Genomic DNA, 26,433 nt, shown 5'->3' with positions numbered 1-26,433 from the left:
ATGTATGTTAGTTTGCCTTTTTATCCCATCATTTATAGAGATTCTTTCCTTACTTTTTTTTGGAGGAACAAAATTATTCTTTCTAATATTCTGCAGAGTATTATATATTGTTACCCAGCATAGGTAGAAGGACAGGATGATGCTGGTGGGAATTGTCTACTAGGGGAAATACAATAATTTTCAGTTTCCAGCAGGAGCTTCCAACTTCAGAAATGTGATTAATATATTGTGTTAGGAGAAATAAGTAAAATTATCATGGATGTTCAGCTCGTTTAAAACAAGATTGCCAGTTTGCTGCTTCTGTTGATATTTCTGTCAGTATCTCAGCTGCAGTTGAACACTGAATTTGAGAGCAAACAGAACAAAATAAATAAAGAGTCCCACTGGATCTGGAAGAGAAAGGTAATTGAAGATTCCAAAGTTGCCATGTGTTGTAGTAAATATTTTTGCAGGCAGTTTGTAGAACATTTGCTTAGAAGTGCCAAGTATAATTGTGAGTTGAGGCTTCATCCTTTTGTGTTTTGATAATACTTGATTTTTCAGCTTATTTTCAGGCAATTCAGTTTAGCCTCTATTAAAGATGCAATTCTGCAAGAGCAGGTCCATGTACAGTAAGTTTGAAACTTCCTCTATTTTTCATAAAAATTATTTTGAAGCACATGGGAAAGGAAAAAGTAAAGATACTGAATAATAAGAAGAAATAAGCGGCATTTTACAGCAAACATATAGGGTCTGTAACTTAAGTGTTTTAAGTGCACTATATATCTCTCAAATACAGAATTATTTTAGAATTGGAGTTGCATTTTTTTTTCCTGTAGGTAATGGAGATAATATAGGTAATAGCAATAAAAAATATCTGCTAGAGCAAAAAGAATATTTCTGGCATAAAATCTCTATTTTCGGGTATTACAGGTGTTAATGGTGTTCTCTGTTCAGTCGGAGCTGGAGCCTGTGGCCTGTGCAGCTGAACCACTGGGTGGGCAGTTAGTGACTCTGGAAGATGCACTTTGTGTGCAATCAGCTGTGTCTCCTAAGAGATGATGCTGGCTCTGGATTTGGAGTGTTGTGGTGATACTTGGTGACTCAAACATAATTTGAAGAGCAGGTTGCACACAGGGCCTTGAATGCCCAGGTGCAGCACTGTGAACACAGCCCTGCAGAGAGTTCCTTCTTCAGGGTCAGTACCCAAACAGGAGGTACTTTTTGTGTGTGCTAAAGGCTTAGCTTGTTTCATAGTTTAATAGAGTTAAACAAGAAGTAATGAGCTGATTTTTCCTCTGCCTTTAGGCACATTACTTAAAAATTGCATGATGTGTGATCAGTTGCAGATTCTGAACAGGGAGGTTGAAAGGTTCTTACAGAACTACATAATCGAAGGAGGCTCTTTAAACTCAGTGAGATACTCCCAGGATATAATCCCTCATTCAGACCATTGTCTGAAAGAGCAAAATACCTATTAGAGCAGGTATTCAGTGCCATGAGACACAGCACCACGGTCTTTATAATTAGTGTGTTCTGTTCTTTTTTGCTGTTCAGTTTTTCCTCCTGTTGGAATGGTAGTGCTTGGCTGAGGCAAAGCATGTACATAATTCCCTATAGAAAAGGCACAGGGGGAAGAAGAAATACTGATGTGAGTCCAGCTCTACACACCAATTAATACATTTAGTATTGTTTTTACTAATTCTGACTTGCAAATCATGAGATTCATAGTTCATTAAATAGTGATCCACTGATGAAAATTGCCTTGGGGGGGGGGTTGTCTTTTCGCCATTCCTTATTTATTTGGACGGTGACATTGGAGAACACCTGGAGATAATGATTGCTTAGGGAGTAAAAGGTGTTTTTTTGAACAGCACAGATGCTGTAGGAATTGGGCTTCAGAGATTTGTAAAAAATAAAAAAAAAAGGTATTGTTTAAAAATCAAAGTTAGACTATGTAATGGCATGTCTATGAGGGATTATCTAACCCATTTTCAAATATGTATGAAGTATTAGTAAAAAATTTTTGTTCCTCTCAGAGAATTATTATTGTTTCAGTTACATCCTACACTTGCTCCCCTGCATCTTTAATTGCAGAGTACTCACACACACAGGTTCATGTTCAGTTTCGTTCTTTTGTCTTCACTGATTTGTCATAGTCCAGTTTGCCTGGTCCAGCTGGTCCTCCTTTACCTCCCAAATTCTTTTCCAGTGTTGTAGTGTGGTGTAGGCTACTTTGGGTTAATGCTGGCATTGCCTACCGATGATAAAACTCAGATGCTCAAAGCTGTAGTGTCTCCTGGATTGAAATTTTATATGTCAGTAGATCTGCCCTATTGTAAGATGGGCCATTCTAATGGGGTTAAAGCATTTCTGTATTTTCATTGACAGTCTGCACTTAGTAAATTCCACTCTCAGAATGCTTGTATACTGCACATGGACTAAATTCCTCATTACAGTTTTGTGGCTGTTCTGGAAATCTTAATTGAATCTAAATGAATTAATGAGAGTGCAGTCAACTTTTGTATTTATTTCAAAGTCTCAGCTGTTGGTAACTGGGGAGGTGATATTGATTTAATTGTGACCTTTTTTCCCAGGTTCAGTGGTTTTCTGAAAGTGCAAAACTAATGGAATTTGCTTTACAATGTAATAGAAGCAAAGCAATAACAAATATCATTTAAACAACAGTAAGATAAGTTAATAAATATATCGACGCCTTATTTTGTCCCTTTCTTTTTTTCCAGGAGCCAGCAGGAAAAAGGGGATTGATAGCATTTGGACCTTCTGACAGCTCAGAGATTCAGTGTGGCACTTGTGAGTCAGGAAATTCAGCATGTGCTGGCTGGAGGATGCTGAATGACTCTGATCCTGTGCTGCCCTCCGCTGGCTCAGCTCTTCAAACAGAAACCATTCGAGTCTCTGATGCTGTGTCAGGTACAGAGGACATTGGGGGGCCTTCTTAGTTATTTATGTTTTAGATGAAATTTATATCTCAGAATTTGGGTAACCTTTGCTTATAGATTGGAACATTTCTACATGTTCCAGAGTAAACAGGGATGAAACTTTAACTGTTTTGACTAGCTCCCTTAATTATATTGCAAATATAATTCTAGTGCTTTTAAAAAGAAAAAAGAATTAAAAATTTATCATTACTGTTTTTTTAATGAGGGAACTTAAAGGAATTTCATATTGGCTTGAGACAGTTTGAGCTCTTTACCTGTGTACTGCAGGCTTAAATTTCACTTCATTCTGTCTGTAATGTTAAAAGTAATCAGTTACTATTTAATGTTCTGACGTGTGCTGCTTTTCCAGTGACATTTACAGTATTCACGGTTATAACCGAAGTGTTAATTTTTTCAACATATCTGCGTAGATTTTTATGTTTCCATAGCATTGCCCCTTAACATTTCTGTTCCAGCAGTGTTAAATGTAACACTGAAAGCAGAAGATTTGCAGAGGAGGGATTGTGTTAAGGCAGAACAGTAATGGAAGTGATGCAGAATGTGAAATAAGGAGGCATTTATTCCCAGGGAGCACTGGAAAACTGGGCAAAGCTTGCTGAAGGATGTCTTTGAAACTTGTAGCTGTTAAAAATATCTGATTTTTCAGTGCTGTTACTTAGGAAATCTGCTCATGTTCCCTTTTGGCTTACCTTTGCAATTCCTTGGCCAGGGATACGCATATCCAGAAACATCCTTGGGGAGAGTTGGGGTGTGTTCTTTGTTTTCAATTAACTTTCTATTTAGCCTCTTCTTTGAGGTGCAGTTACTTCTTCATGTTCCAGTTTCCTAAGACCAGTGTCTGTGCCCTTAGGAGCAGTTCCAGGGCATGCAACTCATTGGAAATACGTTAACTTAATACTTGTTCAAACCAGGGTATTCCCAAATTTATCAAAATACAGATCTTACATTTATTTCTGTCATTTGCTTCTGCCTTCTCAAATAACAGAGTCTTGTAGTAAGTGAGAAAACAGATCTGGTTGTCAGCATAAATTTCTTTTTTTTTTTTGTGGCTGAGTCTGTGACAGTTGGAGGTTCTTTGCCGAATCAGGGGATTTTGGGTCATTCTGATAGATCACGTAGGCTGAAAACATTTCTGTAAATAAATCATGTCAAGGACCAGCCTTTCTTACATTTAATTCCACACAAAAGCAAGTGGAACTGCTGTAGGGTTTTTTGCCAGACACCCTACAGAGTACGTTCATACCATGAAGGAGTTTTTTGTTTGGTTGGGGGTTTTTTTGAGAAATACCAGAAATCCTAAGGCTGCTCAATAAAATAATGCCAGTACAGTGTCCAAACCCACATCTTTAACTTAGTGCTTTGAAGGAACATTTGTGGCTTGAAATACAAGTTACAATTAATACTGAGATCTGAGTATTTACTAATTACTTTGGCTATGAATATTTTTGAATGAGAGTTTTGGACATTGTTTCTCTTCAGCATTTCAGACTGTGGACAGCGTTGCCTTTACTATGGAACAAGCTGGAAATTCAGTGCCATTAGAGTCTGAACCTAATACTGACAACATGGAAAACAGTTCTCCTGGTAAGAGTTCTTCCTTTGCAATTGAAAATGTGCTTACTTGCCCATCATATATGTATGTGTGTGTGTTACGCGTGTGTAAATTATTTAAAATAACTCGAGTTTGTAACGGGAGCAGCTGGAATATGTTGTCACAGGCATCAGTGATGTATTTAATTGCTACTGCTGTTGTATTACATTCACAAGAAAACATTTTATCTGTTTTGAGGCTTATCATACAAATTAGAGATACATAGATACCACAAAGAAAGTAGCATGTTGAAAAAAGCTTTTAAGAAAGCACATCATCCATTGCCACCATTTATTAACGCTTCCCTTGTTTTTAGCATCAGTGTTGGATGATAAAGGTGAGCAAAGCAATGAGGAGGAGCAGAAGTCTGTCAAGCCGACAAGTAAAGAGTTCAGGAAAACCTGGGGGTTTCGGAGAACCACAATTGCCAAGAGAGAGGGTGCAGGAGATGCTGATGTGGACTCTGGAGAGCAGCAGCCTCAGCAGCAGCAAGGCATAAACCTCAGGAGGAGTGGACGGCAGCCAAAGCGCACAGAGAGAGTGGAAGAGTTCCTGACCACGGTGAGGCGCAGGGGGAGGAGGAGTGTTCCCACGACCCTGGAGGATTCCAGTGAAGCAGCCTCTGGCCCAGCCACAGATGCTGAAACCGCTTCTGAAGACAGCGTTGAAAGCACTCCAGATATAAAACCTGTCACTCGGAGGATTTGCACCAGGAGTTGTAAGGAGCAGAAAAGCCCTAAAAGCAGACCCACAAAAGAGGAGGAAGAAGAAGAGGAGGAGGAAGAGGAAGATGCTACTTCTGATAGTGATAGCGATGGGTTAACACTAAAGGAGCTGCAGAATCGGCTAAGAAAGAAACGTGTTGAGCAGAAACCTCAGCTGGTGTTGAAGGATGTGCAGAACCACCTGAGGAAAAGGAATTCAGAAAAAGTTCCTTCCAAAACAGGTGATGTGACACCTGAAAAACAGGATGAGTCTGAGGTGCCTGTCAAACAGGAGCCTGAAACTGCGGACAGCACTGAGATCGCGAGTCAGGTGGTTGTGTGTGAGGAGGACACTGAAGATCTTGAGGCTCAGAAGGAGGAAAAGCCTGCCCTTGGTGCAAAGGGAGCCTCAGATGAGGAACCTGAAGAACACCCCAAAAGCAAACCCGAGTCTGAGATCTACGACCCTAATGCCCTGTACTGTATTTGTCGTCAGCCTCATAACAACAGGTAGGCAAAGGGCTCAGCTGCAGACGCAGTGTAAAGACAAAATTTCTGCGATGAAAAATTAAGCCAGATGCTAGAGCTTACTTTTTGAATGAGCTTTTGGGTTTGTTGAATTTTGGCAGGGAGTTTATTACAAATACTTAAAAGAGGATAAACAAATACAGAAATAACCAGTGAGGCAGAACTGTGCACTGGTGCTTTATTGAGTTGCTTAAGTTATGTTGCTTGAAATATTCATTGAAGGTAACTTGTCTTTTCATTTCACACTGTTTTACTGTTCCTTGGTGGGTTGTTTTTTTTTTTCAGGTTTATGATTTGTTGTGATAGATGTGAGGAATGGTTTCATGGTGACTGCGTGGGTATTTCTGAGGCTCGAGGGCGATTGTTGGAGAGGAATGGTGAGGACTATATCTGTCCAAACTGCACCATTCTCCAGGGACAGGATGAGCCTGTTTCAGAACTAGACCAGCAGGAAGCTAAAGTGGAGCAAGGAAACGCGGATGGCACAGAATTCACAAGCATAGGAACAATTGAACAAAAATCAGTTGAGGACCAAGGAATCAAGGGTAGGATTGAAAAAGCTGCAAATCCAAGTGGAAAGAAAAAACTAAAGATATTTCAACCTGTAAGTATTTTAATTGTTTCTTATTTTTCATGTTTTACTGAGTACATGGTGACAATGACTTGTATGGCTATAAATCTGACTTGATTTTAAAGCTACACATAAGATGAACAGCCCACTGAACAATGCTGATTAGCAGAAGTTTATCCATAGCTCTGTTAGTACAGGAATTAAAACTTAGTTTCAAGTGAGGGATTTAAAAGTTTTATATAGGTGTAGGAAATAGTTTGTGCTATTCTGCCCTTTCTAAATAATGTTTTGGAAGTCAAACAATGCTTTTAATAAAAATACTGTAATTCTGGACTGGTTTATACTATTTTTGAAATAAACACAAACATTTTGGACATTTTCAATGGTCGTGAAACTTCTATTTAACATTGACAAGTCTCTGTTGGAGTTAATTCCAGCTGTACTTTGGAACTAGTTCAAAATCTTAAAGTTAAGTTTAAATTTTGTGATATAAAGCTCCAAGCACAGTTGGAGAGGCACAGAAGCTTCTTCAGCTTAATGTACATGAATTAAAAACCCAAGTGGTTGTCTTTTTTCTGCCTGAGGTACTGCAGTAGTGCCAGTGTCTTGGACATTTCCCTTTGCATTTCAGAGCTGTCCATGGCAACACAGTGAGATTAATGTACAGATAGAACAGTTTGAGCTGAATATATAAATATTTACTATTTTAAGATAAACGTGGAAAACAGTATTCTCAAAAATATTTCCAAATACGTTTGAACTTCTTTGTACACAGAAAGTTTTTTGAGTCCAGTGCTGTTTAGTTGGCTCTGCTACTGAATATCATCAAGTGCTCTTTATCTTTACTTAAGTGTGTACATGATGGGAAAATTCCCAAATCCAGGTTTTATCAGGCTGCTGCAGATAGAACTGTGTACTGACCTCTGATTGCAGAGAAGTCAGCCACACTATGTAAATAAGATTTATATAATTGGAAATATTCCTGAAAACTTACTTTTGGTAATCACAAATGGCAAGAGGTTGTTTAGAACTATAGTAGTTGTGGGTGGTTTATATTATTTTTAGGAGTAAATCAGAAGAGAGGCTAAAAGCACAATACCCAGAGGTGATACATTGGAGCCTAAAGAGTTTTCAAGTATTTCTAGACTTCAGCTTAATGCATTCTGTTTTCAAGGAATGTGCTATTTTCTGAATCATAACGTTGGAAGAGGAAGTGCTTCATCTGTAACACCTTGATATAAATGGAGAGTGATTTTTAATTAGAGGAAAATTCAGATTGCAGAAGCAAACCTATAAATGTGTAAGGAGTAGGAGGCTATGTGAAAGTTGTGTATAAGAATGGTTTTTTTTAATGTAAGTTGGAGACTTCTAAAATTAAAATAGGTAAAACCTGTAGAGCAAGACTAATCTGTACACCTGAATATCTGAGTGCTTCCTCTTACACATGTGCCTGGCTGAGGACAGCAGCTGATGGGGATGGTTTAGAGACCTTGCTGTTGAGAACCCAGCTGTGCGTTATTGAGGACATTTCTCACATGATGTAGAGGATCAGTAAAAAGCATTTGTGTACTTAGGGGATTTGGAAATTTAGGAAACCAGCCTCCTTTGTCTCAGGACTAGCAGACCAACCACCTGAAAATGCAGCACATCCTGAAAAAAATGTGTTAGAGGAGTAAAATTGTTACCTTTGTATGGGTTGTTTGTGTTGTGTCAGGAGTTGTTGTCATGCTGGCAGTTGTGCAGGTCAGAGCTGCAGGCTGCACATGAGCTGTGTAAGCATTTCTCCCCCTTGCAGAGGCTGTTCCTGCTGTTTCCTCTTTGAAGCCTGCCCTCACTCCATTTCTCTGTATTTGAAGGTAATTGAAGCTCCTGGTGCTTCCAAGTGCATCGGCCCCGGCTGTTTCAACGTGGCCCAGCCCGACTCTGTGTACTGCAGCAACGACTGCATCCTCAAACACGCTGCAGCCACCATGAAGATCTTGAGTTCTGGCAAAGATGCAAAACCAAAACCTAAAGAGAAGATCAGACCAAAATCTGAAAAGCCTGGCATACCAAAACCTCTGCAGCAGGTAAGCTTGTGTTCATGATCCAGAGCAGTTGCCCTGGAGCACCATGTGTTATTTTTGTGCTCTCTTTTTTGACTCAAATAAAACTGCCAAGTCCTGCTTTGAAGAGGAGCTTTCTGATACTTTTTTTTTAGTTGTTATTCTCTTACCTTTTTCTGTGGTAGGGGCAATAAAATGTTTTCCTGTCATTCTTAGAAAATCTTAATAACTGCCTCTAGATGGAGATAGTTCCTTGCAAAAGTCGTCTAGATGGCAACGACTTGAATAAAAGTACTCTTTTAAGTAATTGCATCTTTTGAATTTTACTTTTAAGTCAAATTAATTTTACCTGCTTAAACTAAATCTCAAATTATTGGGTTTTGGAGTAATTAAATAATTTCAAATGATGCACTATAAAAGTAGAGGAGTTAAAACAAACTGGTGTACATGCATGTAACTCTCTCTTCTGGTTTGTAAAATGCAATATATTTGACAATTAGTAATCAAGCTACTTTTAATTATGCAGGTGGGCATCAAACCAGTTTCAAACCAAAAGAGACAGTTCCCTGAGAAAAGAGAGGTGAATGTGAAGAAGACTGTTGTGAGCACAGCCAAGACTGAGACGAACAGCCAAGCTCCTGCTCGAGAGCCAGTGGCAGAACCCGTCACACCGTCCTGGGCCAGTGATCATAATTACAATGCTGTAAAGCCTGAAAGGACTGCTGCCATTTCACCTGCACTGTTGTTCAAATGTATGTATGGCTTAGGGATATTCCTGAATAATCATATTTTCTTTGAATACCCCATTCTTGGCTCTGAAAAACTAGGGAGTTTAGAATTCGGGGGTTTTTTCTTACTATGGCACCAAGGTACTTTTCTCCACCTTCAAAGATTCACACACAGATACACACAAATGAGAGACACTTTTAGGAGTTTCATTTGTATCATATGACAGTGGTATGATTAAGAGCCTGTCGATCTACCCAGCTGATTTCTGGATGAAAACTACATGGTTAAGCTTGAAATCTTTCCCATAAAGACAGTGTCTGTTTCTAACCTAGAGGGTAAGTATTGATACATTTGTGTTAAGTTTTACAAGAAGGTTGTGCAGTGCGCAGCGTGCATCAGCAATTGCCTGTACTAATTTCAGTTGTATTTTTGTAATTTAGATTTGGCACCTGTCTCTCAGGTCTTACATTTTCAGTGCCTGGTGCTGAGAGTAAAATCTTCAACGTGGTATCCAATGATACTTGACACCTCTGCAAACAGCTTTTAACTGTCAAGTATATTCCTGCTGCTTTTCTTCCTTATGTGAAATAACTTAAGGACCATCCTTTACTTTTATATTGGGGGGGAGGGGGTGGGGGAGGCACAACTCTCTTACCTTTATTTTCTTTTTTTCCCCCTTTCTGTGTTCATATTCCACACATCATCCACACACACAAGAGCACATTTCAGCTGAATGTTGGGCAGAGGTACTGCCTTGCCCATTTTTGCAGGTTTTGAGTAGCATCCTTGTAACTCATGTAAAGGTAAGTAAATACTACTTTGAAGCCTGAACAACTCTTTCTGCTTATGACATTTTTTGACTGACTCCATTTAAGTAGTTCTATAATGCAGTTATGGAACTTGAGATGAAATCTGACATTTCAGTTACAAGCCACATGACCTTGTGTTTACTCCTTTGAAGAGTAAAGAATTCAGAAATGCAGTTCTCACAGCTTTTGTAACCACACTTCAGCCAATTTACATTTTAATTTGATAAGTAAGCCTAATTATAGAACCCTTACATGTAAAGTAACTGATAACTTTATAAATAATAGTGAGGATGAGATTTTTCTGGTTAGAATTTTCAAACACTGAGGAATCAACCAGTTACCCTAAATTGTTGTTGATGAATATAGCACATACCAGGTATATTTTAATGGTCTTTACCCACATCAAGTTAAATGGTTGCAGTTCTCAATTTTCTGCATATTGGGCCCTTTACCTTTTGTATAGCAAACTCCCATAAGGTGTATTTTTCAAGTAACTTCCATTAAGCTTCTTTAAAGAAAATTTAGCTTTTTTGTCAGAAGCAGTAGTGTTTTAAACATAACTAAAATATGAAGCTATAAAGGGCTTATTTTACATCAGATTTTTCTGACTGTGACAGTTAAAGGTGTCCATAGAACCATTTCAGTTAAAATGTCCTTATTCCTGTAGGATTTGAATTTTTTCCTAGGAGACAAGAATACAGGTTTTGAGGTAGAAAGTTTGAGGATATTTTTAAGGGAGTTTGCTCTTAAGATTTACCACACTGTAGGTTTTACAGACTTAACCACTTCAGTAGAAAACTGGCTTCCTGCAGCTAAATAGTGAAATTGATTCCAAAAGATTGTAAATACCAGACTTTAGCAACAAATAGAGAACAGCCTAGTTCGTGTGATGAAGAACTCTCATATCAAATGCAAGGAAGAACTTCACTTATTTTTTAAGGTAAGTTGCCCTGATATGTGGGAACACTGCAATTTCTAAATGCCTAGATAAATTGTTTGTGTATTTGTGCAAAAATGTGTCCTACTTTTCAGTGGCTAGGTCTGAACTGTGATCTTCTGGAGAAGCTGCCAATGCACCATCTGCAAAAACACTCTACCAGATTTCTTAAAGGAATCTTTATATGCTGTTAAAAACCTAAAAGTTAGAGCATTAGGGAAATGAGAATCGTCTCACTTCACTTCAGATATCTAAGAGTGAGAAGTCTGTAAGTCTGAGCTAATTTGTCAAGGAAAACATGTTTATTGGACCAAACATAATCTGGTTTAGATGCAAGTCTTAAAACCAGGCAACTCCCAGTTTAAAAACGTGCATTTCTGAACATTGATTGCGAAGGACTTGTAGTCCAGAAGAGGCAAAGGACTTCCAAATGCTATATTTCAGAATGCTGCCTGTGTTCTTCCAGAGCTTCCAGCCATGTTCACCATGTTCCAGCTTCAGCGCAGGAGGCCTTTTAGGGATTAAGAAAACCTGGTTAACAGAATCACTCTCTGATACTCTTTACATCAGACAGTTTATCATTTCAAACATAGATTTATTTTATATATTTACTCTGTACTTGTGAGTTACAAGATTTTGTTGTTACTACATGAGACAGTTGTTTTGTTAAGTAGTACCAAGAAAATCAAGTCACTTTTAACTTTTAAAGATGTACTGATTGGTAGGAACATATAATGTATTTGAATCTAAGCCTACCATCAGGGCCCTTCTCCCCACCTGTTCTGCATTTGTTAAAAAAAAGGGATATTTGGTGCTACTACTGTGCAGTTACACAGAATAGTGATTTTTTTTTTTACTTCTGTTACCCCATTAGTTTGTGTTTCTTCACTTCCTAACTTTCCTGTGTCTTTTGGGGATGTGATTTAGGGCTGTACTCAGAAGTGACTTTGTACACCAGAATCTGGTGTCTGGAAAATGACACTCATCCAGTGAAAATAATCCTTTTGATTCATTTAAAAACTAGAGTGGGAAATACCTTAGATTGATAAATGAATATTAAGTACAAATACTTATAAAGTTTCAGACAGCATTTGAAGAGCACATATAAAAGGAAATTAGGTCTGAGTCACATTCCCTTTCAGAAGAGTTGCTTTTACTTTTGTTAGGAAAATTGCTATTAATTCAATATGCAGTGCTCAGTTTTTATATTGCATTTCAGAAGTCATCCTGGCTTCCAAATTCATGCAATTATGTGGATTGTTGAGATTTATGAACGTTGTTCGGAGATCCATGTTACAACAGCAACACTTGTAAGAGACTTTTTTCTATATTTTTGCTATTAACCATCAAGCAGAAGTCAGCAGCAAATGCAGTTTTAAAATAGAAAATTAATCCCAAATGAGGGGAAGAGGGTAAGCCTTTGCAGTTTCCCAGTTTTTAAACTACCCAGTCCTAAGTATGCCAAATATTAATTAATGCTTCAAAACTTTGAAGTTCACCTGATTTATTAGACTTAAATACACAGAGTGATAATTTACTCAATTCGGGTATTAAAATGGCTTTAATATCTTGCCTGCTTTTACTGAGAAGAGCAACTAAGCATATATAGGAGAGTGAGGAGGGTTTATTAGATGAAAGCTCAAAAGGAAGCATTATTGTTCTTGTGGGATAACTTCAGGGTAAAAAGCACTTGTCACACCAAATCACTGAACTCGTGTTTACATTAACTGCAGGCAGATACAGTGTGGATTTATAGCAGATTGTGGTCATACATTATTTGGTACCAGTATTTTCACTCAAGTTCTTAATGAGTGGGGTTTGGAAGGGGGAGTGTTACCTTCAGAGAAAACTTCAATGTTTGTGGTCCTGCTCCTGCTTCCCAGCAGGGAATTACGAAGAGACAACGCTGCCACCTCCTGGAAGTGGGAGCCCTGGCTCTGGTGATACAACTTTCCTTTTGTTATCCCTTTTCAGTTTTTTTCATCTTTTCTGCAGCTGAACTTTTCCTCACTCAAGAGCAATTCACAAAGGGAATGGATGTGCTTGTCTAGTTAAAGATCTTGGGCTGTTTGTTCCTGTACACCTCTAACAATCAGGAGACTTTGAGAATGGAACACGGTGATAGTGGGATGCCCCACCAGCAGAAACTACTGTGTGTATCAAAATGGCAGGATTATAGCATGCATAATTTATGTGTGCCTTTCCTTGTGTCTTGATAATAATTCTTTTTCTTTATGTAATAACAGCATGAAGATGGGAAGGAAAGAAAATAAACCACTCTACAGAGAGCAGGGGGAATACAGAGTGCACTAGAGGCAGGATTTATGGCTCAGGAAGTAATAGTGGTGTAGGGAGCTGTAAGTACTGATATGAAAAGATAAGTTCTTTTCTACCCACAGGCTGGTGTCAACTTAATGCTGCTTTGCAGGCAAGATTGTACCAGCTGATACTGTTGACTGTTGAGTGCAGTGGATGTGGATGTACTGCTATTGGTTCAGCCTAACTTAAAATACATTTTACTTAAACTTTGCTTCTTAAGCCATAGGTATGTTTGCCTGCAAACATACCTATGCAGGTATTGTTGTAGGTAACCTGGATTCCTTGGGGTGTGGGTGCTCCCCACAGGAAAAGCCAGGCTGTGCCAGGTTCCATACTGTTATAACTGGAACTACTGCTGGCATCTGAATTGACTCCTAGAAAGCCAGGGTGCCTTGCTTAATGCTGTATTTTGCAGTGTAGGCTCATCCTGAGAGGCAGTAAGTATTGAGTAGTACCAGGGAAATGAAAAGAGTTACTGATTTTGGTACTGGCCTCTTTCTGGGACATCTGGCTGCCATGTATGTAGGTCTGCCTAAACATTTGAACTAGAGTAATTTTCAGAAAGGCTGCTGACAGACCAATAATGATCAGCATACCCAAGACGAGTCTGCCAGAACTTCTCAGAAATTCACCTTGGAGACCTGGCTTTGGAAGGGTTGTACAGGAGTATAACCTGGCAGCTCCAGTGCTGAACTCCTGTCATGAGACTGGCAGGGGCTGTGCTGGCCTGGGGCTTGCACAAGACCTGAGCCCTTCCTGTGGAGGGAGGCAGACCATAGTGGTGCTGAAGCCAACGTCCCCAGCCAGTTAAAAGGAGCAGTGCGATCCTTGGGGAGTCATTTTCATCTCCTGCCTGTGAACTACTGGAGCTCCCCTTCTCTGCTCTGCAAGGTATGTCACACGTGCCCTGTGGCTGGCAGCCACGTGAAGATTTTTGCCATCTCTTAAGTTAGGAAGGCTGGTCCCTGCCTCTGGCATGTGCCTCAGACACCCAGCGCGCCCGAGGCACTCGGAGACAGCAGGCCAGCACTCCTGCCCTCAGGGGTGCTTGGATTCAGTGTGAGAACCATTGCTCAGGGGAAGGGTTGGGGGGCAGAAACCTGGTAACAGCTTTGAGACACTGTGCGTATGAGGGTGGTTTATCTCATCAACACTGAAAGTGATGAAAGTTTGATTAAAAACACTCACCACCCTCTTGCTGTTTTGCTTTCTTTTACTAATTTCCAGTTCTTTGAACTTGCTCACTTGACTGCATAGCCAGTGAAAAAGTTCTTTGCTAGTCCCCAAATAAAAGGGATTTTTATGGGGTGGTCACTTGCACTTTGAGTCAAGTTTGCTGCTGATTCACTGTGTCTGATCTGTGCTGAACTTGGAACCCGAAGATGGCCTGTCCCTGCAAGGAGTGATGATGCCAATCCATGGACAGTCTGGAAAATAAGAAGCCTTTTTTTTTTTTTTGCCTCAGATAGTGCCTCTCCCTCAGGAGGGGGGGGGCAGGAGTAAAGATGCAGTTGTCTAATGTTGATCAGATAGATCACTACAGTATCATGTAGATTAAAATAAAGCTTGTGCGTCAAAACTACAGTTGTGCATTAGCACAGAGCTACAGGTTGGCTTGAACACAAACCACGGCAGAAAAGGCAGGCACTTGTCTCTGGTCTCCTGAAGTGACTTCAGAGACAGGTTTACTTTGTGTGCCTGAATGTAGAGCACAGGCAGCTTAACTGCAGTGCAGATCAGAGCTAGTGGAGGCTTTCAAAGAGCAGCAGTGGGGCAGGCAGCACATGCCAGACACTGGTGTTCAATAAAGTTTAATTTGGTCTTGAAAGTGGAAGGAGATGGGGCAGGTAACAGTGAAAACTAACACTGAAACCGACTTAAGAGCAGCTCCAACATATATGAATTAGAGCTAGCACTGAGTTATCTTTGAGGGAAGTGACAAAGAGCGCTGCAGAAGCAGGTGTGAGGAGAGAGCAGTGGAGTGGGCTCAGAGCTGCAGCGGTCGCAGAGCTCCTCATCTGCACAGCCGCGGGCACCGGTGCTCGGTGCCACCAGAGGGGGCTTCGGGCACCCAGCGGCGCTGAGCAGTGCCCGAGGCACAGATGTCAGGCGGCCCCAGCACGCACTGGGCACAGCTGGCTCGGAACTGGTAAGTAGCTCGCCGTGGTGGAGTGCTTTAGGACTGGCAGCTAAAGCACCTGCTCACCTGTGACTTTTATTCAGTTTTTTTCAGTTCCAAAGGTTTAATCTCAGCAGAACTCGTGGATTAGAGTTTGGTAGTGGCTACTGCGTTGGGAGTAGGGGGGTTGGTTAAATTCTGCTCTGTTCAGGGGAGGGGGTCATGGCACAGCTGTGTCAGACAGCTCTTGGGACAGGGGCTGAGCAGCAGTGGGAAACAGCTGAACCACGCCAGTTCTGAGGTGGGGAAATCCTGCCCGTCCTCTGCTTCCACAGTTTACCAGAGGGGAAATGAAGTTGTTGCTTCCTCAGCTGCTGGCAGAGGGGTGAGGTGTTTCCCTCGTAGGCCAGATGCCTGTGCCGCCCTGCGTGCCAGAGCAGGCTGCCCTCGCCTTGCCCTGCTCGGAGTGGAGAAGCTGCAGCGCGCTGGGACGATGGCACAGGAGCAGCCACCGCAGCCACCTGCGGCTGAGCCCGAGGAGTCGTGGGACTTTGAGGCCGAGGTCACTGCCCTAGTCTTGTGTGACTCCCAAAACGCTGGCAGGGCACGTCCTGCACGGGTGACTGGCTCTGCTGAGCTGTGCACACCTGTGTTCCTGTCAGCTGGTCTAAGGGCCAGTGCTGGTGCCTCTGGAGATCAGCTCTCGTTACAGCATGGCACTGCTCAGCTCTGCCCAGCCTTTACACTGGCTGTGTAAATATTTTCTAACAGGTGTTAATGGGTTTATCACAACTGCAGTGCTGCAGCACTGGATATTCTTCCCTCTAAAGGCATAAAAATCTGCTTTAAAGAGCGGTGAAAGTGATCCAGTTTTGAACAGGTGAATCACAAGTGGCTTAGTTTTCTGCTTAGGTTGCATTATTAATTTGTGGGGAATTTTACAGATTTATTGTTAAAGAAAAATGTTAATTACCAGCATCTTACTGTTGGTGCTACAGAAGTTCGTACACTGTGCATAAGACTGAAAGTTACGGTGCTTTGTTTTTTGCCTGAAGCTCTGTGTTGTAGTGAGAGAAGTCTGAAAAGGAGCAGTAAACCCCAGACAGGCTTGTGCTGCCTCTGTGCTGGGTTCCTGACGTCCTGCTCCCTTGGGCCTGCGCTCCCACTGCAGAAAGTTCTGTGCAAGCTGGACACAACACAGCCATCGGCTCCTCTCGCGTTGCCTGGAGGAATTTCATCCTGGGGAAAGAAAGTAGATTAATGTAGATGGAAGGGAACATGAGGGAAACATTAAGATGATACTAGACAGCAGAGACCGTAGTGCTGGTGTATGAACAGCCTTATGCCAAAATCTTAATTCTGTAGAGAAAATTACAGTACTGTACGTGGCTGCAAGATGTATTGCACAAAAGTGTTTTAATGTCATGTAAGAGGAGCTGTGATGCTTTTTTTAATTTAGAAAACCACCAAAAAAAAACGGCTTTACTGAAGTCTGTGAAATGAGCTCTTCAGGTGTAACAGCCTGTGGTTTATCTCCACAGCATTTAAAAGTTTTAACATCAGCTAGAGCCAGAAATTAAAGTTCTTTTGAAGAGCTGTGATTTGAATAATTTTAAAACTACAGAGAAAAGGAGTAGCTCATTTATTCTGTTATTTAAAAATTGAAAAAAGTAGGTAATAGTTTCAGCAAAACGGCTCATCGCAAATAAGATAATTTATATAGAAATGGGGATTAGTTTTTGAAGTAGCTTTCAAAAGCTATTACTGCAAAGGATTGGGTGGAGAGGGAAAGGGGAAAGAAATAGAATAGACTTAAATGCTCTACAGAAATATTCTTTGAAGATTGGAGAAAATCAAAGTTTGCTTTGCATAAAGTACATGCTGATGGTGTAAAACCCAACCTCTGGGTCTCGGTGAGGGACTGGGATACAAGTACAGCCTGCAAATCCTTCATGCAAAGTTAACAGCCCTACACTGTGGAAATCCTTCTTCAGTGGGACCTCCACAATGGCCCGGCAGTGCTGAGACACCACGTGGAGAGAGGTTCACAAGTACCTGGAACTGTCGGGCTCATCTGTCGCAGCAGATGCTGTAGCAGTTTTTCCTGCTCTGCATGCAGAAGCCTCGTTCATGGCTGTGTGTTGTAATGTCAAGTACAACTGCATGGGGAATTTTCCTCAGGGGAGAGCTTCTGTGTCATCGCCTTGTGGGGAGAGATTCTGGTTCTGTCTGTAGTGAGCACACCAAGTAATGCTGTTTGTTAATCCTGGGAGGAATGAATGGTTTTCTGCCAGAGGATTTGTTGGGTTTCACCCTGGGAATGTGTTGGCTCATTAGTTGCAGCTGCACCTCGGTCTCTTTAGCCCACGCCTCCCTCCAGTCAATAAGGATCCTGTTCCTGTCCTAACAAGTGGCCCATGGGACAAAATGGGGCAATTAGGAATTGCTGTTATTTTAAATTGTGTTTTTGACATCGAGCCGGGGAGGCTCACCTGGATGTTTAGAAGTGCTGAATAGAAGAACCAGCAGAAGCCATATTCTAAACTGCCAGTGGTGCAACTCCATGTTAATATCTTGAGTGGGATAGGCTGATGTTCAGTGCTTGTCTCATCCTTTTATTTTAAATTTGGGGCATTTATTATAGGTCCACCGGAGCTACTGATGAAAAGGACCAAACCCACCATAGTAGAAAACACGGTGGCCCCTGTGTGCAGTGGCATTGGCTGTGCCTTCTCCTCATGCTGCCCAGAGACTGCCCAGCCAAGCACTTAGAATTCATGGGCTGGGGGAGTACCTGGTCCGTGATCTGTCTCATCTGTTTAGTGAACAGCTCTGGCATCTGTTCAGAAGTAAAACTCCGTACGTGTTGGCATACTGCTCTCTGAAAAGAGTACGTCATTGCTGTTAGTACTCCCAAACATAACACCTGCCATGTTCCCATACCTGTCAGCAGGTGCTCTCAGCTTTGGGGTGTGCTCACGTTATGGATAGATCAATAGAGTGAGCTGCAACCCCAAGAGACAGCGCTGCTCCTTTCCCACCCTTCACTGGGCACTGCTGAGCACTGGATCTAAGACCCATATAATGCCCAGTGAGGTGCTTCAGCTGAATTATGGGGCTGCACATTGACATTGAAACCCAAAACCTGATAGGACAAAAATCCTGATTTCTCATTGTCAAAACAGAATAAGAGGGTTTTTTTGTTTGTTTGTTTTTTAGGTTAGCTTCATGTACAGCTGACCACAGGTTATTTGTACAGAGGATCTAAGTATTCTGGATTCTTTATCAAAACCTGCACATACTTGATTGCACAGTGTCAGTTTGAACAGGACCTTGTAATTCTGGAGAACTGAGTCATTTATGGCTGAGTTAGTACGTAAGAGAATCTGTACCATTTATGTCTGATCAAGTTCTGCTCAGGAGACACTTGAAATTAATATGGAGTAGCCTTGTAGCTTGAAACTCAGGTGTGCATGATACTTGGAGCTGTTTGTGTGTTTTCAGTTGGCTAAAGAAGCATAAAATTACACACCTTTACAAAAGTCATGGTATCAGCTGGCAGGTTAAAGAATGCCTCTGTGTGTCCTTGGACCTTACTGACTCTGCTGACCTTCAGCCCCAGGAATGTCAATCTAGCTTGGTACTAGTAGCTTTTCTTTATTTATTGATTTATTTTACAAGTCTGCATTCTTACTGTGATACAGCTGTTTGTAACAGAAAGGGGTTTGGTGTGGGTATAGTTCTTACATATACACAACATCTGACGGACACAAAATATTTTGGTGCTGCTATTTTTGGTTCTATCAGTGTAGTTTTGGTTAACTACTTTGAACGAATCATTAAATAGGTAGTGCTTAGAGGATTAAGAATAAATTTACAGTCATACTTCTGCTGTATGGTGATGTCTTAATACTGAGGATTGAATTTTGCTGTCACCACCTTGAATGCCAAGCTGTTCTGTCCCGCCTTGCAGTGGCAGGTCACAGAATGTGCTCCTGTCCTACTGCCTGAAAAAACACCGTTCTGTGCAGAAGGTCAAATAAAACAGGAAAAAGAGAATGGGGAGTAACTCCTGCCGTGTTATCAGTGCACATCTTTTGGATATTTGCCATCTCTCTATTCAAGACTGACCTCAAAATAGGTTGGCTGGTTATCTCTCAGGTTCTGGGAACCCTGCTTGAGCAAATCAGCCATATCAGCAATAGTCCCTTCATCCCTCCTGGAATTGCCGGAGTCCTCTTGACAGCTGGAAGAGTGTTAGGGGAGACATAAGCCCTGTGGGTCACACGGAATGTGTCCCTTTCTCAGTCAGACAGGAGTCACAGCCAGTCTAGGGAAAACTGGGAGTAGTGTGAGTGTAATAACTGCATTTCATTTATAGCAAAATCATCACAACCTATGCAGTGATTTAATGGACTGACAGCAGGTTTTGTTTTACACTTCAGGTAGTTAAATCTGGCTCAGAAAAAATCCTCAGTTGTAAAATACTTCTAGGGAGAAATTTGGGGACAAAGATGCAGTGTCTCTAGGTCTTCTGACTCCTTGTGTTCCAGCAGAAGTTGAGCATACACCCTTGCACTTCCCCTTACAGAAGGTCAGTTCCTGTGGTGTTTCTTGGCTCATCTCCCACCAGTGTCCATGGAAGCTGCCAGCACCGAGGGCCAGTTACAGGGAAGGGGGTGAGGAGGGGCATTGCTGGAAGTGCATGCTGCTTCCAGGGAAGTGCTGATCACTCTGCAAGGCCATTTCTTCACAAAATAAGGGAGTATCATTTGTCCCTTTAGAATTCCGAACCTTCAGCAGTTTGAGGGATGATTACATTGGGAGTTACATGTGGGGTGTTTTGAACCAGACTGCCCCAGGAGGGCTTGGTCCCTCTCAAGTCCATCTCAGGACAGTCTGGACCTTTTTCAGTGATTTCTGCTCTCATCAGAGCAGACCTGGAAGGTGAAGAGGAACCAGCTGGTCCTTGATAGAGTTATTGGAACTCTTACTGGATGTTGCCCAGGAAGTGTCCTGCACATTGCACTTCAGGTGTGTGGGCTGATATATCTTCAAACCTTCATCAGGGTTTGAAATAACTATTTTAGGAGTTGTGTTTTGGTAGTGTCCCTCAGAAGCCATCCTCATTTGAGCTCTCAGGATCCATGTGCTGGTGTTTGCCCACTGTAACTTTGATGTAAATGATGTCCTGTTGGAGAGGGATGTGTGTGGTTGGGGGTTGGCTTTTTTTGCTGGATTGAATTGTTCCTGTCAGTGCCAGAAGCTGGTACAGATGAAATGCAGTTTAAAAACATATTTGCTTTTAAAATCCTGTGCATGTATATCTTTTACAGGTGTGAAAACTGGAGCTTTTACTTAGACTTCATAAATTTTCTTGTATATGATGTGTATCAATTAATGTAAGATTAGAATTTTAAATGGAAAAGGAATAGTTTGAGAATGGTGAGAATTAGATGGCTACAGCCTGAGCAGCTGTGTTAATGTTTAATTATTTAAATCTAGACTTTTTCTAGGAACTGAATAGGTTTATTAAACTTCAGTAATACTCAGCTTAGGGTAATATTAGTACAGTTTCAAATTCATGGACTTTGTCATCAGGTGAACCTCTGTAATTAACTGGTTCTGTAAAGTGCTGTCAGACTTTTTAAATGTAGAGTGTGGATTATATTGCATTATTTTTATTTTTTATATAAGAATTTGTTGATTTAAAGCTTAACCATGAAGTCCCACTCGGGAATCTTTGAAGGTGGTGCCTTTTCCCCCCGCCCCCCCATTTTTCTTATGAACAAAATTTTCAACAAACAAACAAATCAACCATGGCATGATTTTTAAAAATCACTTCTAACAAGGCAAGTGAGAATAGCTTAAACTGCTTGCCTGCTAGTTATTCACTGGAGATGGTATTTCATAGGCTTTTCTGTATAGATTGGTATTTGGTCTTCATGGATTGGAAGTTATGAAGTTGGGCCTTTAATACTGTATTTTCCTCTTTGTTTTAACAGCTCAAAGGGAAGAAAAAAGGAACGAAGATCGAGCAGAGTCCACATCAGCACCGAAGAAGGCTGTGGTATCTATCATGGAGAAACAGTCCTCTTCTCTCACCAAAAATCTGCCTTCAAAGAAGTCCCCATCCTACTCCAACACCTCACTAACTAAACCACCACTGAAACCTGCTGGAAGTTTCAAAGGTGTCATTCCCAAGAAACCTTGGCCTTCACCAGGCAGTGTTCCTTCCAAACAGTCACCTCTCTCTCACGGCTCATCAGTTGCCAAGAAAGCACCTCCATCTTCCAGTTTGAGTGGAGGACTCAAAAAGCCTCCACTGTCTTCCATGTCAGCTGCAGCTGGAAGTAGTCAAGCAAAAGCCTCAGCCAGTCCTGCCCAGCCACAGCCCAACTCTCAGATTCGACAGAATATTCGACGATCCCTGAAAGAAATTTTATGGAAGAGGTGGGAATTCAAAACACTGTATAGGAAGTTGTATCTAGAAGTAGCACGCAGTGTCTAGTTTGTCTTGATAAGGAATTTTGAGGAATTGAATTTATGCAATGAATTACTGCAAATGCAATCAGCATCTCAGGTTCATATTTGAAATAAAAATTCCTGATAGAAAATAAATGTGCATGTGATAAAGCCTTTATAAAAAGAAACCTCTCTATTCCATTTATATTGAGACAGTTACAGTTGAAGGATTAAATCACAGCATAGAAGCTTTTATAATGTAGGTGCTCTGAGTTTTAAAGTCTAGAGATGGCAGTGTTGGAGATGTAGAGTTGTAGGGCACATAGTACAGGAAATACAACAATGAAAGAAAGGTTACAGCTCACTGAAGGAGAGATTCCCTCCTGTCTCTACTTGAAAATCAGCAAGAAGAAATTCCTGTTAACAGGCAGCTATCACTTAGGAAAAAAAATAACAAACACACAAAAAAAGCATATTTTGCCACAATAATTATTAAAGATAATGCCAACCATGAGGATTTGCCATGGAGCACTGCCCTCTGGTATTGTCTCTGAAAAGGAAATTCTTGTCACAATGGGGGAATCAAGGACCGGAACTCAAGGGCTTGGGCTCCCTGTGTCACTCCTGGCAGAGAAGCTCCTGGTGGCAGTGCCACAAGCAGGAGTAATGGCTGACTTGGTCTCCCAAAGCTGTGTCATCCATGGCCATCTGTGGGTAGTAATTAAAGTTTGCCAGAGTTCAATGTCCTGAGATACCTTTGGCATTGAGGTTTCATTTAAAGGAGTCTCGAGCCCTTCCTGGGTGAGGAGCGGCTGAGGTCAGCTCCGAAAAATTTATTTTTTGTGGCTACCTGGCCATTCACCCCTGACATAACCACACATTCCTGTTTTGCTTGCAACAGAGTCAATGACAGCGATGACCTGGTCATGACAGAGAGTGAAGTAGGGAAAGTGGCACTCAACATTGAGAAGGAGATGTTTAACTTGTTCCAAGTGACAGACAACAGATACAAGAGCAAATACCGTAGCATCATGTTCAATCTCAAGGACCCCAAAAACCAGGTTTGGAATTTTTTTAAACAGTAAACTTGTATGGGCTTTTGAGCTTTGAAGGCATGTCAGACTCTACCCTCAACATTAGGAGTTTCAAAATACAGACTTACGACTTAAATGATAAAATGTTATTATAAAGTCGTTCAAGCATTTTAAACAATATTTTTATCTAAGTAGGAGTTCAATGCCTACTTTAGTTGGTGATTGGTATTTATACAGTTCAAGCATTTGGTGTGGTAGATTTATACTTGGGGTTTACTCAATTCCTGATTTCTGGTTGCTGTAGCTTTCCAAGTTTGCTTATAAGTAGATGATATTTTTAATAGAGAATTAGGAAACTGGGGCAGGTTTTGCCTATCCAGCACTGTTAATATTGTCAGTTACCTCAGTATGTTCCCTTCAGTATGGTAAATCTCTTCTGTTTTCAGGGGCTTTTCCATCGTGTCCTTCGTGAGGAAATATCCCTGTCAAAACTGGTGAGAATGAAGCCAGAAGAACTTTTATCTAAAGAACTGTCTGTATGGAAAGAGAAACCAGCTAAGGCAGTAAGTAACGTAATTATTCCGTATGTCCTTAAATACAAATTAAGAGCAAGTTTGCCAAACTTTACCATTCCTTATGTATTAATGCACCATTTTTTTCCTAATGAAATACTAATAACACTCAGTTTCAATACACTTTTTCCTTAACACGTACCAAATGATAGCAAAGTACACAGTAAAATAAATATATGGAGCTTTTACCAACACACTTGTTTCTTTCAGATGGAGTCAAGAAGCAAATCTCACGAGATCAAGAAAGCAGCTGTAAAACGGGAACATGTGCCTGCTGTCAATATGGAGGATTCTCCACCAGTGTCTGACTCTGATGTGAGTACTGGGGCTGTTCCTTCAGCATGAGGATGTGGAGGGCGAGAAATGGCAGTTGGGGCCTCAAATTTCTCATCAGAAGTGCAGATTGTTTCACTGAACTCTGGGCATGCCATTGCCCACTGGGTGTGCTATGAGCATTCCTCAGGTGTGAAGGACTGCAGCAGCCAGTGATAGGTGTATTTTGCAGGCACTTCAAAAATGTTGTGTATTTTCAGCCCTTGATGTCAATTTACAGAAAAATCTTACCTTTTTCTGAACATGAGCTCTACTTAAAAGCACTGTGGCTTGAAATGAGGGCATATAATATGTGATAATTCCATCTAACATGATATGCTTTAAACAAGGACTTTTATGTATTCTTTTATAGAACTGAACTAACAGTTTTCAAAGTATTTTTTTATTGTTGAAGTTACTGATCAGCTGAAGTATTTTTTGTGTTTATTCACTTTTTAGGAACAGCAGGAATCAACTCGAGCTGCACCCAATTTGAACAGTGCTCCTTCTCTAGACGTTTTTAGCAGCATGTTGAAGGATACAACAAGTCAGCATCGAGCCCATCTTTTTGACCTGAACTGTAAAATCTGTACAGGTATTTATTGACCATGCTGACCTTGGGCAAAGTTAAAGAACTGTTACTTAAGAGTGTTGTTTTTTCATTTGTTTGGGTTTTTTTTAAAATAGTTTCTCCAAACTACTGTTAAACACTAATCAAAAGCACTTGATATAAATCTATAGGTCAGATTTCAGCGTCAGAAGATGAGATACCAGCTAAGAAGATGAAGTCAGGGGGTTCTGCTAAGAAGGTGGAGTCGAAATCAAAGCCAGAAGTGCAGGCCAAGTATGAAAGTCCTGCAGCAGCCCCAGCAGCAGAGCCTGACAAAGAGCCCGTCGCTGATGATGCAATGGAAATTGATGTTGAACCGGCAGCAGAAACAGTTTCCCAGCCAACCACAGAAAGATCTTACATTCCTACAAGCCAGAGCGAGAACAGCACAGACTCTGCTGTATCTGAAGAGGTCTCTGCTCTCCCTGCCTCGTGTGCTGGCCCTGTTGTCACAACCGTAACGGTTTCTGGCAGAGACCCCAGGACAGCCATGAGCAGCACCTCTGGGACCGTGACGCCGGCCCCGCGTCCTGGGCCCGCAGCTGACAAAATCTCCACGGGGGAAACCAAACAGGAAACTTCCAAACCAGTTATGACTGTCCCCAAATCAATATTAACCAAACCCTCTTCCTCACCAGATCCCAGATACCTGGCGGTTCATCAGTCACCCAACATCAAGTGCGTATCCTCAGCAGCTGCCACATCCCTCCTGTGGCTCTCTGCAGCTTCCCCTGTGTCGCATATCCTCTTCCCTTTCCCTTAGCCAAAAGGCTTGTTGAGGTTTAAAGTTTGGGGATTCACATTTTTTAAATGTCATCTCTCCTCATTAGCATTCTCTAGCTTGGTAAAGTTTTCAGAGCATTCAGTGTGTGTTGATTCCGCAGTGTTCTAGTGAAGAAATAAAACTTGAAGGTGTCAAGCAGACTTAGAACTCTGAATATACATTAATATCTAGAAAGACAGTGCATGGGAGAGATTGCTTAGAGGCATTTCCAGATTTTCATCCTGTATTAAAATACTGTTGCATCTAAGGATGAATTAAATTTAGCCAATTGGTCAGCTTGAAAGGAAGTGGATTTCTTTCACATTCTGAGTATACACAATAGTAAAAATAAATACTGCTGAGTATATCCTTTTGTAATTGCAGTTAAAATAATTTTATTCATAGCAAGTTCTTTTACTTCAGAATCTCTTTCAGAAGGCTATTGTTTACTTAATTAGTGAGAAGTCTGTAATTGTTTTTATAAAAGTCATACCTTTTGGCATCTCTTTGCCAGTCTGCAGCTACAAGTTTATTTTCTGCTACTCCTTGCTTTTTTCACTAATACCAAGTTAATGGAAAATGTTTAGAAAGCATCTAGTAAAAATTTTGTTACTTATTCAAAAGAAAGTATCATATCAATAGGAGGAGGGAAGAAAATTTAAAATAAAGGTCCCATCCTCATTGGCACTCTGTAACCTTTCTGTTTGGATTTGTTTTGCAGTGCTTCAGAGCCTCGCTCACCTCAGGACAGCGACACTTCCCTCTTTCTCTCTCGTCTCAACACCATTTGGAAAGGATTTATTAACATGCAAAGTGTGGCCAAATTTGTCACTAAAGCGTATCCAGTCTCCGGGTGCTTTGATTATCTTAGTGAGGTGTGTGTGTGTTTGGAATGGGTCTGTGCTGCCGTTCCTGGTGCTGGAAAGGGACCTGCTGAGGGCACTCTGTGTTTATAGGGTGATATTAGAACTGTAGCAGTGGTGAATGACATCTTTGTAGTAAAAGGAAAAGTAGTTCCAGGAAAAAACCTCAGCCTTTTAAAAATTCCTCACAAATCTGTGAAGAATTCTAATGTCTTTCAATGTGTTATACATATGTTAGGATCTAACATGGAATAATGGCTTTACATCAGCTTCCTTGTTTAGGAGCCAGTGTTTTAAAGTGTGTGCCTTGTTCTGTTCTCAGACTAGATCGGTCATGTTAGAAAATTTTGTTCAGCTGTTTATGAAAAGTATCATCCTTGTTACTAATTTTCAAGTAAAACAAGTTGGATGAGACTGTTCTGAGAAGGGTGTACATTCAAATAATGAGACAGTAGAAGGGTTTTTCTTTCTCTTTTTTTCTCTCAAGGGCATTTTAGGTGACTTAGGAATTTTCAAACAC

At 41.0% G+C, this 26,433-nt stretch overlaps 1 protein-coding gene across 3 annotated transcripts in view; it reads left to right on the top strand.

Moving 5' to 3' along the window:
• Positions 1–26,433, top strand: part of DIDO1 (death inducer-obliterator 1) — a 48,222-nt gene that overhangs the window by 9,719 nt on the left and 12,070 nt on the right. For all 3 annotated transcript variants that reach the window (XM_040080218.2, XM_040080219.2, XM_040080220.1), the window contains exons 2-14: positions 2,724–2,913; positions 4,422–4,526; positions 4,850–5,747; positions 6,051–6,369; positions 8,193–8,405; positions 8,908–9,133; positions 21,300–21,747; positions 22,661–22,820; positions 23,240–23,356; positions 23,576–23,680; positions 24,137–24,272; positions 24,419–24,965; positions 25,772–25,925. In XM_040080218.2, the coding sequence (XP_039936152.1) occupies positions 2,829–2,913; positions 4,422–4,526; positions 4,850–5,747; positions 6,051–6,369; positions 8,193–8,405; positions 8,908–9,133; positions 21,300–21,747; positions 22,661–22,820; positions 23,240–23,356; positions 23,576–23,680; positions 24,137–24,272; positions 24,419–24,965; positions 25,772–25,925 (3,513 nt within the window). In that variant the 5' untranslated portion in view covers positions 2,724–2,828. The remainder of the gene's footprint in view (positions 1–2,723; positions 2,914–4,421; positions 4,527–4,849; positions 5,748–6,050; positions 6,370–8,192; positions 8,406–8,907; positions 9,134–21,299; positions 21,748–22,660; positions 22,821–23,239; positions 23,357–23,575; positions 23,681–24,136; positions 24,273–24,418; positions 24,966–25,771; positions 25,926–26,433) is intronic.

Source organism: Hirundo rustica, chromosome 16, assembly GCF_015227805.2.
Source record: "Hirundo rustica isolate bHirRus1 chromosome 16, bHirRus1.pri.v3, whole genome shotgun sequence".
Taxonomy (NCBI): Eukaryota; Metazoa; Chordata; class Aves; order Passeriformes; family Hirundinidae; genus Hirundo; species Hirundo rustica.
Note: the sequence above shows the minus strand (reverse complement) of the source record. Positions and strands in the feature narration are given on the sequence as shown.